The 16,789-nt window shown below is 35.4% G+C and overlaps 2 protein-coding genes across 2 annotated transcripts; one reads left to right on the top strand and one right to left on the bottom strand.

Annotated features, from left to right (window-relative positions):
- Positions 1 to 282: 282 nt before the first annotated feature.
- Positions 283 to 15,420, top strand: LOC125061009 (serine/threonine-protein kinase mTOR-like). Its single transcript, XM_047666149.1, has 11 exons — positions 283 to 821; positions 899 to 1,666; positions 2,036 to 4,620; positions 5,212 to 5,378; positions 6,149 to 6,434; positions 6,620 to 8,361; positions 9,227 to 9,386; positions 10,351 to 10,566; positions 11,268 to 11,639; positions 12,584 to 12,898; positions 14,095 to 15,420. Exons 1-11 carry the CDS (start codon positions 596 to 598, stop codon positions 14,527 to 14,529), a joined length of 7,272 nt encoding a protein of 2,423 aa, XP_047522105.1. The 5' UTR covers positions 283 to 595; the 3' UTR covers positions 14,530 to 15,420.
- A 305-nt stretch (positions 15,421 to 15,725) lies between these two features.
- LOC125061011 (cytidine deaminase-like) lies at positions 15,726 to 16,693 on the bottom strand. The gene is made up of 2 exons (XM_047666153.1): positions 16,552 to 16,693; positions 15,726 to 16,324 (listed from the first exon to the last, which is right to left on the bottom strand). The coding sequence occupies exons 1-2, from the start codon at positions 16,628 to 16,630 to the stop codon at positions 15,900 to 15,902; spliced, it is 504 nt and encodes a 167-aa protein (XP_047522109.1). The 5' UTR covers positions 16,631 to 16,693; the 3' UTR covers positions 15,726 to 15,899.
- Between the last annotated feature and the right edge of the window lie 96 nt (positions 16,694 to 16,789).

Here is a 16,789-nt window from a genome sequence, read left to right as displayed (position 1 = left end):
CATCGTCGTTTTTAAACGGATTTAGTGAGAATTTTGTCATAGCATGCATCATTGTTATTAAAAATGTAGAAGGTAATGGCTAATCAATATTATAAAAACTCTTAAATAATTAAGTTTCAAAGATTTCCTTGTAAAATAATGTTATTGAGATAAAAGCAAGTTTATAATGTTATTTAATATTTATTATTTCTAAACTGTTAAAAAAAATCCAAATTTATATGTAGTACTGTCAATTTTCAAAGTCATCTTCTATCTGCCTCAATCAGGTAATGTCAGTTGTCACATTTGCCAATGCTTTTGCCCCATTGGCCTTCAATTAACAATATTTTGTTTACAATACAATAATTTTAATGATATTATTTTATGTTTCTTTCGAAGCTCAAAATTTAACTCAAATAATAGTTTCAAAGTTAAATTAAGGCTAAAAGCATGGTTGCAAACATTTGCTAAGTATTTTTTTTAAATTAAGTATAAAAATGTAACGAATCACCCAGCATCTTTAAATTATGAACTGGATACATGTCTTCTTAGGGTAAATATATAAGCCGGGTCTAGATAACTCGTTATTTCAGTGTGTTTGTTTATTTAAAGAATTATGAAAATGACTTCTCAAGTCCTAGACTTTGTGTCTGGCCTTAAATCTCGCCATTTTGAGACGAGGCAGAGGTCTGTACGCGAGCTTCTACAGTTTGTTAGAACGGAGTTAAGAGAAATGTCACAAGAGACTATTGCTCTCGTTCTAGACGACTTTAATCAACAGATTCATATCTTGACTTCTAGCTATGATAATATTGAGAAAAGGGCTGGTATCTTGACAATTGGTAAGGACTATATATATATATATATAATGTGCTGTTTTGTATTTATAATTTTTCAATATAAATAATATTAATTTCAGTTTGTCTCATAACTGGAGATACAGAAATAAATAAAACAAGAATATCTCGTTATGCTCATTACTTACGGAATATATTTCCAACAAATGATTTACATATCTTAGAGTTGGCTGCAAAGACCATGGGCCGTGTAACCTTGTCTCTGGGAATAAAAAGAGGAGAGTATGTTGAAAATGAAATAAAAAGAGCCTTTGAGTGGCTTGCAGAAGAAAGAACAGAAGCAAAGAGGTTGTCAGCCTGCTTTATTTTAAGGGAATTAGCTATATCCATGCCTTCTTATTTCTATCAACATATAAATGGATTTTTCAATCATATAAGAACAGCAATAAGAGATCCAAAGGAACAGATAAGAGAAGTGGCAGCAAAGGCTTTGAGAGCTGCCTTTGTGGTTACCTCCCAAAGAGAAGTTCCTACTCAGCATAAGCGAGCTCATTGGTATATTCAGTGCTATGAAGAAGCCACATCATCATTCAGTGACCATACTATTAGAGACAGACTCCTCAGTAGGGATGATAATGTTCATGGAGCATTGCTGATATTAAATGAGCTGTTGCGCTGCTCAAATGCAAACTGGGAAAGAAAATACACAGATTTGATGCAAAGACTAGATGCCGAGCAGGATGTTATCGATGAAATGGCATTCCATAACAAATTGCAAACTTCATGGAATTACTTGAACCATTCGGAGGATAAAACTCAAACACCAATCATACTTGAATCCACCTTTTGCAGGGAGCTGATAACTGAAAATTATGACAAAATATCCAGTGGTAAGTTACAGTGGCTTAATATCAGTTCTGTATTCATAATAGTCAAGTAAATAAAAACCAGTTGTTTTCAAAACATACTTTAATGCCACATTAGAAATAGCTTCTCATCCGTAGTAAAAAATGTGTATGTTTAAAAATTTATATACCTAATTTTAATAATTGTATACATATAAAAATTATTCTACTTAAAAGGTAGTCATGCAACTTAAGTTGATTGTATTAGTGCATGTAGATGTTAAAAAAGCCTAAAGAATAATGAAAGGTAAATTTGATATTCCTAGGATTGATAAACCTATTAAAAGGAATTGTATTCTACTATTATAAATTTGTAGGTCTACAGTTACTTCATTAATATAAATAATTTTGCAGATATTATGGCACAACAAATATCAAGATCACACAGTGTTCACCAAATGCTGCTTTTAATAATACCCAGATTGGCTGCTTTCAATCGTGAAGCATTTGCTAGAAAGCACTTAAAATCAACAATAAACCACTTAATTACATTCCTTTGTGGGAGGGAAAAAGAGAGAGCCATGGCATTTATAACTCTGGGATTAATTTGTGTCGCTGTTGAGGATGATATACAACATTATTTACATAGAATTATTGAAATTATCAAATCTACATTACCGCTGAAGGATGTTGCTAAGAAAAGAAATGGAATTGATACATCATTATTCAAATGTGTAACCTTATTAGGATTTGCAATGAAAGAAAATATTTCCAATGAAATAAAAGATCTGTTGGATCCGATGTGTGCAACTGGGTTAAGCCCTCAATTGACAACATGCTTTAAAGAACTTAGTGAAAATGTACCGTCTCTAAAAAAAGAAATAACTAGCAGACTCCTGAATATCCTCTCTCTGATATTAAGAAAGAAACCCTACACTTCAGGTGACAGTAAAAGTGAACAACTTTCATATGCTCTGTCTTCGGCTTTAGTGATGGAACCCCATGATGCTGCGAAATTAGTTTTGGCCTTACGTACTCTGGGTGCATTCGAGTTTGAATGGAATAATACGTTGATGTCATTTATACGGCGATGTACCGATCATTATCTGCAAAGTGAACAACACGATGTGAGGTTGGAATCGGTAAAAACAACCGCGAAACTTCTCGTAAAAGCCGTGGAACGTTGTTCTCAAACAAACTCGCGTACTCTATCAACATTAGTGGACGAATCTCTCGGCAAACTACTAGCCGTTGGTAGAGCCGATTTTGATCATGAGGTGCGATACAAAGTCCTTGAAGTGTTCACAAATCCTGTTTTCGATAAATACTTAGCTTTAGAGGAGCATCTGAACTGCCTTTTTGTTTGCGTCAACGATTCAAACAGTGATGTGGGAGAACTCGCGTTATGCGACGTCAGTCGGCTTAGCAACTTGAACCCCAGTTACACCACACCTATTTTGCGACAGCTGTTTGTACAAATACTATTGGAACTTCAATATTCAGAATCGGCCCGAAATAAAGAGCAGTCCCTCAGAATGATAAATAATATTATTACACACGCACCAAGGATTACTAGACAGTTTGTCGAAACAATTCTAAAAGTTCTCATACCAAAGTTGAAAGAGAGCGGGAGCAGTTCTATTATGATTTCCACCATTTTGAAAGCTATTGGAGATTTAGCAGAGATTAACGGTGGAGGAACAGCATTAAAGCAATGGCTGCCTGAACTGATGGCTATACAGCTGAGTATACTTTCAGACCCAAATCAGCCAGAAAAACGAAGTGTAGCTTTGTGGTCTTTTGGGCAAGTAATAAGTGCAGTGGGTCATGTCATATCACCATACAGTGAGCATCCAACTCTTATGGATATGCTTTTAAATTTCTTGAAAACCGAGCAGAACAGTAGAGATCGCCGCGAAACGATACGAGTGCTCGGACTTTTAGGAGCTTTAGACCCGTACCGACACAGAGTTAACCAAGGACTAATAGATTTTCAAACAATATCGACATTGATTCCGATTCCAGAAACGTCGTCTGCTATTGAGAATTTCGACGCTAATGTTAGCGAAATGTTTGTGAACATGTCGCCGATCGTTTTGGACGAATTTTACCCAGCGATCGCCGTCGCATCTCTAATGCGAATTTTACGAGACCCTCTGTTAGCCCAACATCACACAAATGTGGTTCATTCTATTACTTATATCTTTCAGACTCTGGGTATCAAATGCGTCCCATACATTTCTCGGGTTACACCAGGTTTACTTTACGTAATCCGTACCACAGATAATAACAATTTTAGGGAATTCCTCTTCACGCAATTAGCGCAATTAATATCGGTCGTAAAAATTCACATTAGGCCGTATTTGGAGGATATTTTTGATTTGATCCGTGAATACTGGACTCCGGATAGCCAGATACAACCGACTTTGATTCTTTTAATCGAACATATAACAGTCGCAATCGGAACAGAATTCAAAGTGTATCTTAGAAAGATCCTACCGCACATCTTGCGAGTGTTGAAATATGATAAGAGCAAGGATAGAATTTTAACAGAAAAATTGCTTTTGGCTATACAAAAGTTTGAGAATAATTTGGACGACGTTCTTCTAGCTATAGTACCAGCTATAACAGCTTTATTCGATGGTAGAAATATACCTATACATATATCTAAATTGGCTATGGAGACAATTGAACACTTATCGATGTATCTGTACTTGAAGCCTTTCTCCGCCGTGCTGATTCAGGGCCTGGTGAATGTACTCGATAACAATCCTTCGCTGCGTCAAACAGCTATGAATACACTTTGCGCTTTGATTGTACAATTGGGAAGGGAATACATCGATTATATAGGTTCTATGGAAAGGGTTTTGGCGAAGCATAAAATTCAGTGTTCAAATTACACTGTATTGGTTTCGCGGCTACAAGTTGTTTCAACGCTTGCATCGGATGATGACTATTTGGCTGAAACCCGATTTCGGTTGCGTAATCAAAAAAGTGATGTAAGTACAATTTTTAGTTCATTTATTTATCCGTTTATTGAAAATCCATAGCTTTCTTTTTAAGAAAATATTTACAATTAGGAGCAGTGTTGGCCTAGTGGCGTGTGACTCTCATATCTGAGGTCGTAGGTTCGATCCCCGGCTGTCCACCAATGGACTGTCTTTCTATGTGCGCATTTAACATTCGTCCGAACGGTGAAGGAAGACATCGTGAGGAACCCTGCTTACCTTAAATCCAAAAAATGTACAGCGTGTGTTAGGCACAGAAGGCTGATTAGATTGCAAATGATCATGTAACAGATACAGAAATCTGAGGCCCAGACCTAAAAAGGTTGTAGCCCCACTGATTTTTATTTACACCTTTTAAATTAGAAATATAGCCTAAACGGAGTACACCTTGTATACGAAGAACATTAAGTACTCATCATCATCATACAGCCAAGTAATTTTTGAATATAAAAATACAAATCTTTCCTTTATATTTTATTAGTGTAGGCCAATAGTATGCGATGTTGAAAATCATAGTGATTGTTTAGCTGTAATTCTTAAATTTAAATAATTACGTGTTTAAAAAAAAACTCATTTTCTTAGGTTGTTACAAGTGGTGACACGCAGAATATACAGAAATTGGTGTTGAATGTTCAGAATTTGCGCAAATGTTGGTCAATTAGCAATGTAATATCAAAAGATGATTGGATGGAATGGTTACGACAGTTTAGTATTGGATTACTTACGGAATCTAATAGTCCTGCTATAAGGTATATCTTGAGTAAAATATATTTGGATTATTAATAATACACAATATCTCTTAATTCTTAAACCTTCGACGCAAGAGGGGTGTTTAAAAAAAGACGTTACTCTTCCCGCAAAGGCCGGCAACGCACCCTCAAAAATAGGTGTCCATGGGTTGCGATGACTGCCCATTTTGGGCGTGTCGTGAAAAAAATGGAGCAATTCTAGCAACTGTAGTTGCATTTGCACCGGCATAAAAAAGTCCTCTATGAAGTAACTAATGCATGTGTAAATTTTTTGATCAGCCTATGCCAACGGCGAAAGATAGTATAAATATTACTATGTCCGTCATCGCTTCAGCGAACCTGAGGTCGTAGGTTCGATGCCCGGCTGTGGCACCTTGGACTTTCTTTCTATGTGCGCATTTAACATTTGCTCGAACGGTGGAGGAAAACATCGCGAGGAAACCGACATATCTTAGACCCAAAGAGTCGACGGCGTGAGTCAGGCATAGGAGGCTGATTCATCTACTTGCCTATTAGATTTAAAAATGATCATGAAACAGGTACAGAATTCTGAGGCCAAGACCTAAAGAGGTTGAAGCGCCACTGATTAATGTTTTATTTAATGTCCATTTAAAGCACCTATAAGCTTAAATTAGTTGAATAATGTTTTGGTAACGTTAATTTGTCATCAAAGTGAGACAGAATCAATACTTAAACTGTTCTTTCATTCTTACCAACTGTTATAACTAGAATTTTTTGTTAACAAAAAAAACATTCACATTTATTTCCAGAGCATGCGCCAGCTTAGCTCAGAATTATTCCCAGCTCGCCAGCGACCTGTTTAACGCTGCATTTATGTCCTGCTGGACGGAATTAGGAGAGCAGCCGCGCGCTGAGCTCGTGTATGCCCTTGAGAGAGCCCTAACAGTCCCAGATGCACCAGAAATAGCACTGCTGGTTCTGAATCTTGCTGAATTTCTAGAACATTGCGACAAAGGCGCCTTGCCTATATCAATAAAGCTCTTAGGCGATACAGCGATAACCTGCCGGGCGTTTGCGAAGGCTCTGTATTACAAGGTATGGTGATGTTTTGTAGTTTCCTAGTGGGATTAATCATCTGTACATTCAGAATTTATTGTATTTTTCTGTGGTTTTTTTGACTCAACTAACATCGGTCTTTTGACAAATATACTACTCTACTTACTCTCTTACTCTTTCTCTTACGTACTCTTGAGATTCCTAACATAATATTTTTTTTACAGGAGGAAGAATATCGGCGAAACCCAACTACGCAAGTTGTGGAAGCACTCATACATATCAACAATAAATTGCAGCAAAAAGAATCAGCAAATGGATTACTTGAGAACGTTATAAGACAGAAAAAGAACGGCGACTGCGCACTCAATGTTCACGTCCGTTGGTACGAGAAGTTACACAATTGGGAAGAAGCATTAGACCTGTATAACAAAAAGCTTGAAATCGAACCAGAAGATAACGAGTCAAAACTGGGAATGATGCGATGTTTGGAGGCTATGGGTGAGTGGAGGAAACTCTACAGTGTGACAGTCGAACAGTGGGACAATTTGGAAGAAGATATGCAGAAGAAAACCGCCAAAATAGCGGCCGCTGCCTCATGGGGCCTAGAAGAATGGGATTCTATGAAACGATATGTGGATATGTTACCAGTAGATACTCAAGATGGAGCGTTATATAGAGCGGTTCTTGCCATTCATGACGGGTATTGGTCGGAGTCCAGGCACTTTATAGATACAGCTAGAACATTGTTAGATGGTGAAATGTCCGCTGTTATCGGCGAAAGCTATCAAAGGGCGTACGCGCCGCTTGTCAATGCGCAGCTTCTTACTGAACTAGAAGAAGTGGTAACGTATAAACTAATAGAAGAACGAAGAAGTACAATACACAAAATGTGGTGGGGGAGACTGCAAGGCGGCCAACGCCTGGTAGAAGACTGGAGGAAAATGCTTCAAATCCGAAGTCTCGTTATTACATCTCGCGATGACTTACAATCGTGGCTGAAATTCTCATCCCTATGTAGAAAATCGGGATCTGTCAATCAGGCACACAAGATAGTATTATCCATACTAGGCGCTGATCCTGTGACTACTCCGGAAACATTATTAAGGGCTCACGACCCAAGAGTCATGCTGGCGTACACTAAGAACCTATGGGATGCTGGAAACAAACGATACGCTTACGAAGTGTTGCAAAGATTTGTGGATAACACGGAGGGAGAGACAGAAGATCAATGCAAGTTGCTGGCGAGATGCCATCTCAAACTTGGCTCCTGGTGCGAGTCTCTCCAAGAGATCAACGAGCTCTCCATCCCAGAAATATTACGCAATTACGCCGCTGCAACGATTCTTGCCCCGGAATGGTATAAAGCCTGCCACGCGTGGGCCTGTATGAACTTCGAAACTGTGTTGTTTTACAAGCAACAAGACAACTTGTCAGAGAGTAGCGTTGCGGGTGGATCCGTTGATAAGAAAGTATCGAGACCAGATTTTATCAACACGTATACGATACCGGCGATCGAAGGGTTCTTCAAGTCGATCAGTTTAGCGAATGGGAATTCCTTACAAGATACGCTAAGGCTATTGACATTATGGTTCGATCACGGGCACAATCCAGCGATATATGACGCACTTTTTGAAGGAATCAGACAGATAGACGTAAAGATATGGTTGCAAGTGATACCCCAGTTGATCGCTCGTATCGATTCGCCGCGCAGTTTGGTCGCGAAATTGGTGCACATTCTGTTGATAGATATTGGAAAGTTGCATCCTCAAGCACTGGTCTATCCCCTTACGGTGGCGACAAAGTCTTCGTTCGTGACGCGTAAAAATGCAGCGAACTATATTCTTAAAACAATGTGCACTCATTCCCAGATTTTAGTGGATGAGGTGGCTATTATATCGGAGGAACTGATTAAGATTGCTATGTTGTGGCATGATCAGGTCTACACGGCTTTGGAAGACGCATCAAGGTTGGTTTTAAATTTGTTATACTCACGAGAGTTCGAAAACTATGTCTCGGAAAGATTGTGTTCCTGATACTCTATCTTAGTACAGTGGAATCTCTATAACTCGAATATCAAAGGAGATGCAAAAATCGAGTTAACTGAAATTCGACTTTTAGAGGCGCGATTTTTAAGTCTATTTTCGATTTGTAGAGTTGAATTTTAATAACAATTCAACTTAAGTTTTGTACCATATACTTATTTACATATTAAAACGAATTACATATTAATGAAGTAAACTGTATACTAAAACAATTTATTAGATAAAAACAATTGATTAGAAGCCCCGAATCCGAACATTTATTTTGGATTTTATTTTTTGGGAATTGCAAGTAAGACGTCACTATATTTTACTAAATATGACTTACGGAGTCTCCGTTTTGAAATTCGAGTTATAGAGTATAAATATGTATTATCAATACTTTGACAAAATAACATTTTGTTCGAGTAACAAAGTCTAAATAATTCGAGATACGGCGTGTTTAGGGGAAGAGAATGGTTATTTTTTCGACTTAGCGATGTTCGAGATTCCACTGTATTTCCACACCTTTAGCGAGGAAGAAAATGTTTAAAAAACTGTATTTCTCATTACAAAAAAAAATATTTTTTTACATGAGAAACTTGATATATATATGAACTAGATGCATGTCGCCATCTGACGGCCAGGATGGCTTTTATTTTATTCTACTTTGCTCATTTTGATATGTATATTTAATGCTATATAATATAAAACCTCTTCCATAAAAAAATGAAATTGAACTCTTTTTTTAAATTAATAAAATTTACCTGATAAATGTACCTACCTACCTAAGTGTTGACGTTCTGCTTCTAGATTGTACTTTAGTGAGAAAGACTACCGTAGCATGTTCAGGACTTTGGAAAAAATGCACGCTATGTTGGATCGCCCACCGGAAACATTGAAAGAGGTTTCATTTCTACAAATGTATGGAAGGGATTTGCAAGAAGCACAGCGATGGTGTGAACTTTACAAAGTAAGAATACAGTTATGTTAATAAGAGACGTATTAAACGAATTAGAAATACATGTTGATACAAGGGCGTCGTCAGCCGAATGTCTGTGGGGGGGGGGGGGGGGGGGGCAGGGAAACGGGAAAAGTACGAGTTGTATAAAGCAAGTGAAACTTTCCGCTTGGTCTTGACATATTACTTATTTAAAACGGACTATTTCTAGTTCCTAGGCAGGTTTCTTTCTGAACATGGTCTTTTAAATATACAAAAAAATATTTCTCAAGTTTCTCTCGTATTAAATGAAAAGTTTGTCCATAAGTTTTTAATTTCTGTTATTCATTCTGTTTTAAAATGTACTTACTATGTTTCGTTAACAATTTCCAAGTAAAAATCTAAAAAATTACCTTCCTTCCTATAATTTAAATTTCTTAAGTGAGAAATTCAATTTGAGGGGGGGGTTAAGATCAAGATGGTAAGACATTTTTTTAAACCAGTGCGCAACGTTAGCACGTGATACATTAGTAATTGTAGTTGTATTGTATTATTACAACAATAAAACAATTAATATAATATATAATTAAATCACATTTTATTGAAGTTATACTTCTTTAGGCGCGTTATGAAAAATTTATGAGAGTGAAATTTTACGATGCGCGCGCACCGTGACACAAAATTAACAGAATGAAGTTGCCCACGGAAGATGCTACGGCATTGGACATAATTTAAATACAACATTCGAATATTAATAGAATTTATGTTACACTTAATGTAAGAGAATAATAATAAATATTTATTTATTTAATTTTCGAATGTAAACTAAACTTTATTGACTATAATGACTCCTTTAGTCTTTGATTATTTAATTGTAATTAATTATTTGCATGAAATCAAAAACTATTTCTAATAATGCCAAAGAAGTATAACTTCTTACGCGGGTACATAAGTACACACACCCTTTTTTATTATTTATATATGTTTGTATTCACAGGAAACAAACGAAGATAAATACTTAAATGAAGCGTGGGACCTATACTGTCACGTGGTGCGTCGGATCGGATCTCAATTCCGTTCGCATACGTCGCTCGAGCTACAGTACGTCAGTAAACGACTTCACACGTGCACGGACCTGCAACTGGCGGTTCCGGGTTCATATGTACCTAACGAAAAAGTCATTAGGATATCTCATATTAAGAGTCATTTGCAGGTAAATAAAATTAGACTAGCTATATATTTTTTTGGACAAATATTAGCCCTTTTTTTAATTATGGATAATTTTAGGATGATAATGTTATTAAACAATATCGAAGTAAGTTTCGAATGTATATGTTAAAATTTTTGTATTAAAAGTAAATTAATTTGACAAAATTTTAAAACATATATATATTTACTAGCGGAATATATATACTGGCAGACAGACGTTGTCATGTACACACGTCTTATATACAAAAAAATATCTAATAATGTAAATCATTCTCGACTCCACTTTAACTCACAAAAAATTTCATGAAAATCTGTCCAGCCGCTTAGGAGTTTTATTACAAACACATGCACAGAATATATATTTTTTGTATATATATATATATATGTACCAGCTGTTTATTTGCTGTATAGATAGATAACCTAGTTACCGACTGCAGCGCCATCTGCCGGGCTGATTTGAAATCGCTCCAGCCGTTTAAGAGGAGTTCAGTGACATACACATGTACAGTTGAATTATATATATATATATATATATATATATATAAAGTTGTGTAATTATTTACTTAAACATCTAAACATACATTTATTTAACTTTTATTTCTCTTTCTTCTAGTTTGTATTTCTTTAAACCCTATTCGGGTTGGAACTTCTAACAAACGAATAGATATTTAAAAATATTTAGTAAATAAAACTCATCTTTTTTAGATAATCAAATCGAAACAGCGTCCTCGCCGCCTGACCATCCAAGGTTCCGATGGAAGGCAATACATGTTCCTATTAAAAGGCCACGAAGATCTACGCCAAGATGAAAGAGTGATGCAACTCTTTGGCCTCGTCAATACTCTGCTTCAGGCCGACTCCAATACTTACAGACATGATTTAGCCATACAGAGATATGCTGTGGTTCCGCTGTCACCAAATTCAGGACTCATAGGCTGGGTACCGCAATGCGACACCCTGTATAATCTTATAAGTGATTATCGGGATAAAAAGTCGAATAAAATGTCATTGCATACAGAACAGCAAATTATGATGAGAATGGCTTCAGATTATCAGAAGTTGATGTTGAAGCATAAGGTGAGTTTTTGAAGTTATACTTCTTTAGGCGCGTTATGAAAAATTGATGAGAGTGAAATTTTACGATGCGCGCGCACCGTGACTCAAAATTAACAGAATGAAGTTGCCCACGGAAGATGCTACGGCATTAGACGTAATTTAAAAACAACATTCGAATAATAATAGAATTTATGAAACACTTAATGTAAGAGAATAATAATAAATATTTATTTATTTAATTTTTCAAATGTAAACTGAACTTTATTGACTATAATGACTCCTTTTCCAGTCTTTGATTATTTAATTGTAATTAATTATTTGCATGCAATCAAAAACTATTTTTAATAATGCCAAACAAGTATAACTTCTTACGCGCGTACAAAAGTACACGCACCCTTTATTTAAATTTATTTCCTTTCTTTTATTAATCATTTAAAAATTAAGTTTTATAATTTCGAACAATTTCTTTTACAATGATATGCTTTGAAATTTTTCTATGCATTTTTTTTATGTTTATTTCTCGTAATTGCGTGTTGTTCCCACGAGAATGTAAGTGCGTTGCTCCTAGTTCACTATGCCTCCTGCTGATAGAGGACAACTCATTGTTTTTTTTTTTTAATTTAGTAACTATTAATTACTTAAGAAGTCATGTGGAACATGGTGTAATGGTTGCAGCTCCTTACAAACGTAAAACAAAAAAAGCGATTAAAAAGAGTGGCGAAGAGTTTATTGCCAGTTCTCTTCCGTTCTACGGCCTTGATTTGAGAACTGGCAGTAAATGAAAAATTAGAAGCATTTAGTTAATTCTGTATTGTCGTTCATAAGTGTAAATTTTGTTACCTATATGAATAAAAAAAAAAATTCTTATGCGTACAATTTTGCCCGTCTCATATAAATAAACACTTATTAACATAGAGACATTAAACATTTTTATACTGACTGTACCCTACACTTTATATCACCAGGTGGAAATTTTCGAGTACACGCTATCCCAGACGCCTGGAAATGACTTGGCGCGTCTGCTCTGGCTCAAGAGCCCTTCAGCGGAAACCTGGTTCGAGCGTCGTACAAACTATACCCGTTCCCTCGCTGTGATGAGTATGGTGGGGTATATCCTCGGATTGGGAGACAGACATCCATCCAATATTATGCTGCATAGAGTCACTGGAAAGGTTCTGCATATTGACTTTGGAGATTGCTTCGAAGTTACCCAGACAAGGGAACGATTCCCAGAGAAAATACCGTTTAGATTGACCAGGATGCTGATTAATGCTATGGAGGTAATTAACGTTTTTTTTATTGGTTTGTTTAATACACATCAACACATCTCTAAGGTTTCTTTAGCTTTAGTATGAAAAAAATAGCTTTTAGACTTTGGCCCTTATATCTTATCTGTACTCTGATTTTTCATTCAGTAGAATTTTGACGTTTCCTTAGTGTTGCTACTAAAAAAGTGGTCCACCGAAAAAGGGACAAATTTGACTTATTTGAGGGCAATAAAAAAATGTTACGTTTTTTTTGCTTTACCTAGAAAACGGTAAATCTAAATATTTACTTACTCAAGTGACCTAATACAAAAATCACCAATATTTCAATATCACGAACAATATATCGAACTAACTTTTATTACTTTATTTTATTCTTCAGCTGGCATCACTGCCTACTAATTCCAGGTTTAATAAACCTTTTTATAAAAATATTTTCTTACGTTTCGTTATCTTGACTTGTGCGTTTTTTACTGTTTGTGATGAAAAGGGACGTAATTATCACACGCAGTTAAACCACTTTTAATGTGGAGCACCGCACTTAATAAAATGTATGCATAGACTCAGATGTTCAGACTCGTATTGAAATAAAAAAATGTGCCCGGCCAAAAAGGTTTGCCATCTTTGACATGTCAAAAAATGATAGCTGTCAGAATTCTACGGAGTTAAAAATCTGAGTATAGGCTGTGCCGTAGGCTCATTTGCCCTCCCCCCCCCCATCCTGTAGACATCAGATGTATTCAATTGTTCTCAGACCGCAACGTTTACTTAATATTATAACCTAACCTTACCAATACAGTTAACCACTAATGACAAAATAATATTGATATTTTTTAGATATCATCTAGTCCATTAAAAAATTTGGTCATCAGTATTCAATTATTTTATTATTAATGTAACATAATCATTAGATAGTGCTTTGGTAAAGATTTTTTATCTGCCTTAAATAATATTCTATTGGCCTTTATGTCTAACTTTGAAGCTTTAAATCAGGACAATGATTCTTTAGGTCAGATTGATTTGTCTAAGACTAAATTGCGATGTTGTAATTATAATTTGTTGTTATTTTTTATGTTTCAAACTTAGTATGTAGTTTGATACCATTATTATCGACGGAATTTCATAGACTTTTAGAAACTTGAACAGAAAGTTGTATATATTAGTATTATTTCGTCTATTAAAATTGTAATAAATCATATTTATTATTTCAGGTAACTGGTATAGAAGGTACGTATCGTTTTGCATGCGAATCAGTCATGCATGTGCTCCATAAACACAGGGACAGCGTGATGGCCGTCCTTGAGGCGTTTGTCTATGACCCACTCCTTAACTGGCGGCTCATAGACAATGACAAACACTCCATCACAGAGTCTACTTTCTCATCTGACATTGACATCTCGTACTCCCTGCCAAGCAGAAGTAGAAATCAGCTGCACTATGAATCATTAGAAATGCCACCAGAATCTAATTTAAATAAGCGAGCTCTGGCAATACTAAACAGAATTAGGGATAAGTTAACCGGTAGAGATTTTCCAAATATAGAAGCGGTCGTAAGCGTTCCGAAACAAGTTGATCTATTGATAAAAATCGCTACTAATAATGAGAATTTGTGCCAATGCTATATTGGTTGGTGTCCGTTTTGGTAATTTTGTTAATTGCGAAAGCTAGCATTGAGTTTCCTATTTGTGTGACTTGTATGAATTTAAGTTGTGTCAATATGACGAAGTTGATGTCTAACTCCCCCTTGTCGTTCCTACTTAGAAGAAAAAAATCATATTACGTTTTTTGTAGTTATAATAAATTGTGCTTGACCCATATTGTGTTCTGAATGTAAACCAATTGTTTATAAAGTACGTGTGCTAATTGTTTTTATTGACAGAAAAGTTTCAGTGGAATGGCCATTTTATGTTTGATGTAATTGATCAAATTTGTCTATGATATGGCAAACTGTTATCTTTGTACTAACATGATTTGCCTTTGTACTAACTTGACTATCTATTATATATATAAAGCCAGCAATGATGTAGCCACATATTTCATTAAAAGTGTAGCCCGTGTAGAAACTTTATAAAATTTCAATTAAATTAACATTTTAAATAAAGTAAAGATAGTGCTATTTAATACTGTATTTTATTTAAACTAAAGATTACCTAGGAATGTGAGAAACATCGGGGCATTTGTCATATTTTAAGGCCCTTCTAATCTTCCTGCATTTGCTTACTAGCTATTTCTGGTTCGACTTAGGGTCCTTGCAAGCTTTCTGACAGTATGAATATCCATTTGCGGCAGTATCACTTAACATCAGATGACACTTCTGTATGTTTGACCTGTTATAAAACTAATCCGCGCTACTTCCATAACGAAATATTTTGTTTGACTTTTTTATATGAATAATTTGTAAGATCCAATCGTGGCTATATACTGTACGATTTATTTGTACCTTGACATTCTTATGCGTTTAGTAAATTGCATTTACCTGTCAAGGGCAGATAATTTGGGTTGCGTTTTTGTACCGTTGCCTTTCATTTACGCATTTTCCTTTATCGTTATTTTGTATTAAACAGTCATTGTATTTTTTAATTAATGATAATGTAGAGGTGAAAATATCACGCTCGCCTTTTACGAAAAACTGCGTTAATACTATTTTGTATGAATAATATAAGTTAAATTATAATGTTTGTAATGGGTTTGCGTTATATTATATCCTTTGTTTTAGTTCTAAGTTCCTAACTCGTAATTACCAAAACGCGTTTAAAATGGTTACTCTGATTGAAAGATAACGATTCTCCCATGTTCTATCAGCTTTGTTATATGATAAGCATAACTAATAAAAAACACATAATGATGTATTGTATCATTTTAATGACTTCTTCGTAATAACAACGGAGTAACTTTATAAGGGAAATCCCCTTATGAATAGATTAATTGATAAGAAAGTTTACTAATTATAAAACTTGTATATAAAATTGTATCTTATAAAAATAGTCATTGAATAAATATATAAAAATATATCGATTTATGATTTCACATTATCTTTTTTAAAACTAACAAAGGAGAGTGGAAGAATTTCGGAAAGTCTCGTACATAACACTTTGTCCATTGTTGGTTTGCTTAAATATATTTCTATGTCACCATCGCTCCCACGGAATTCACTAAGGGTCTGTCTACAAACTCCACATGGTGCTGTGAACGAGTCCTTTTGATGTGCTACGATAGCAATCATTCTGATTTTCAAGTAACCGTCGCAAACAGCTTTGGGGATTGCAGTCCGCTCGGCGCAAATAGTTGGGGACATCGTGGAGTTTTCAATATTACATCCAGTATACACTTTTGAATCTTCTTCGGTTAATAAAGCGGCGCCGACAGAAAAATTTGAATACGGACAGTACGCTCGTTTTCTTATTTTTATTGCTTCGCGTATTAGATTCTGAACTACGTCATCTGAAATAAAAATAACATTTAATAGTTTCGTATGCGCGATTATTGTGTTTATTACCTAGTGTCACTTGATTTATTGATTTCTAAAATTTTGCAACTAGTTTAATACACTCAAGATCAAATTTATTTGTAAAGCTAATTTAGGTCACGTAAACAGAAATAGATCAACAATTTCATAAGATGAATGGATGCATAATCCTACGCTTGCCAAAAAAAAATTAAACACTTACTTAGAGAATCGAAATCTCGTATATCACTTAAATATGTAGTAGGCCGGTTACATTTAGAGTTGCAGGGTGAGTCGTCCATTGCGGCGAGCGGTCACTGGCATACTGATTACGAAAGATTAAGCTTAACGATCCTTGATTAGATACAATGCTGTGTGATTGAATGGACTTTTATACTATGAGATGTAAGTACGCTATTCACTTGTCTATTGGTTATGTGGAGGGGAATAACATACGCCAA

The sequence above is a fragment of the Pieris napi genome, chromosome 22 (assembly GCF_905475465.1).
Source record: "Pieris napi chromosome 22, ilPieNapi1.2, whole genome shotgun sequence".
NCBI lineage: Eukaryota > Metazoa > Arthropoda > Insecta > Lepidoptera > Pieridae > Pieris > Pieris napi.
The sequence above is the reverse complement of the archived record's forward strand: the minus strand, read 5'-3'. Positions and strand labels throughout refer to the sequence as shown.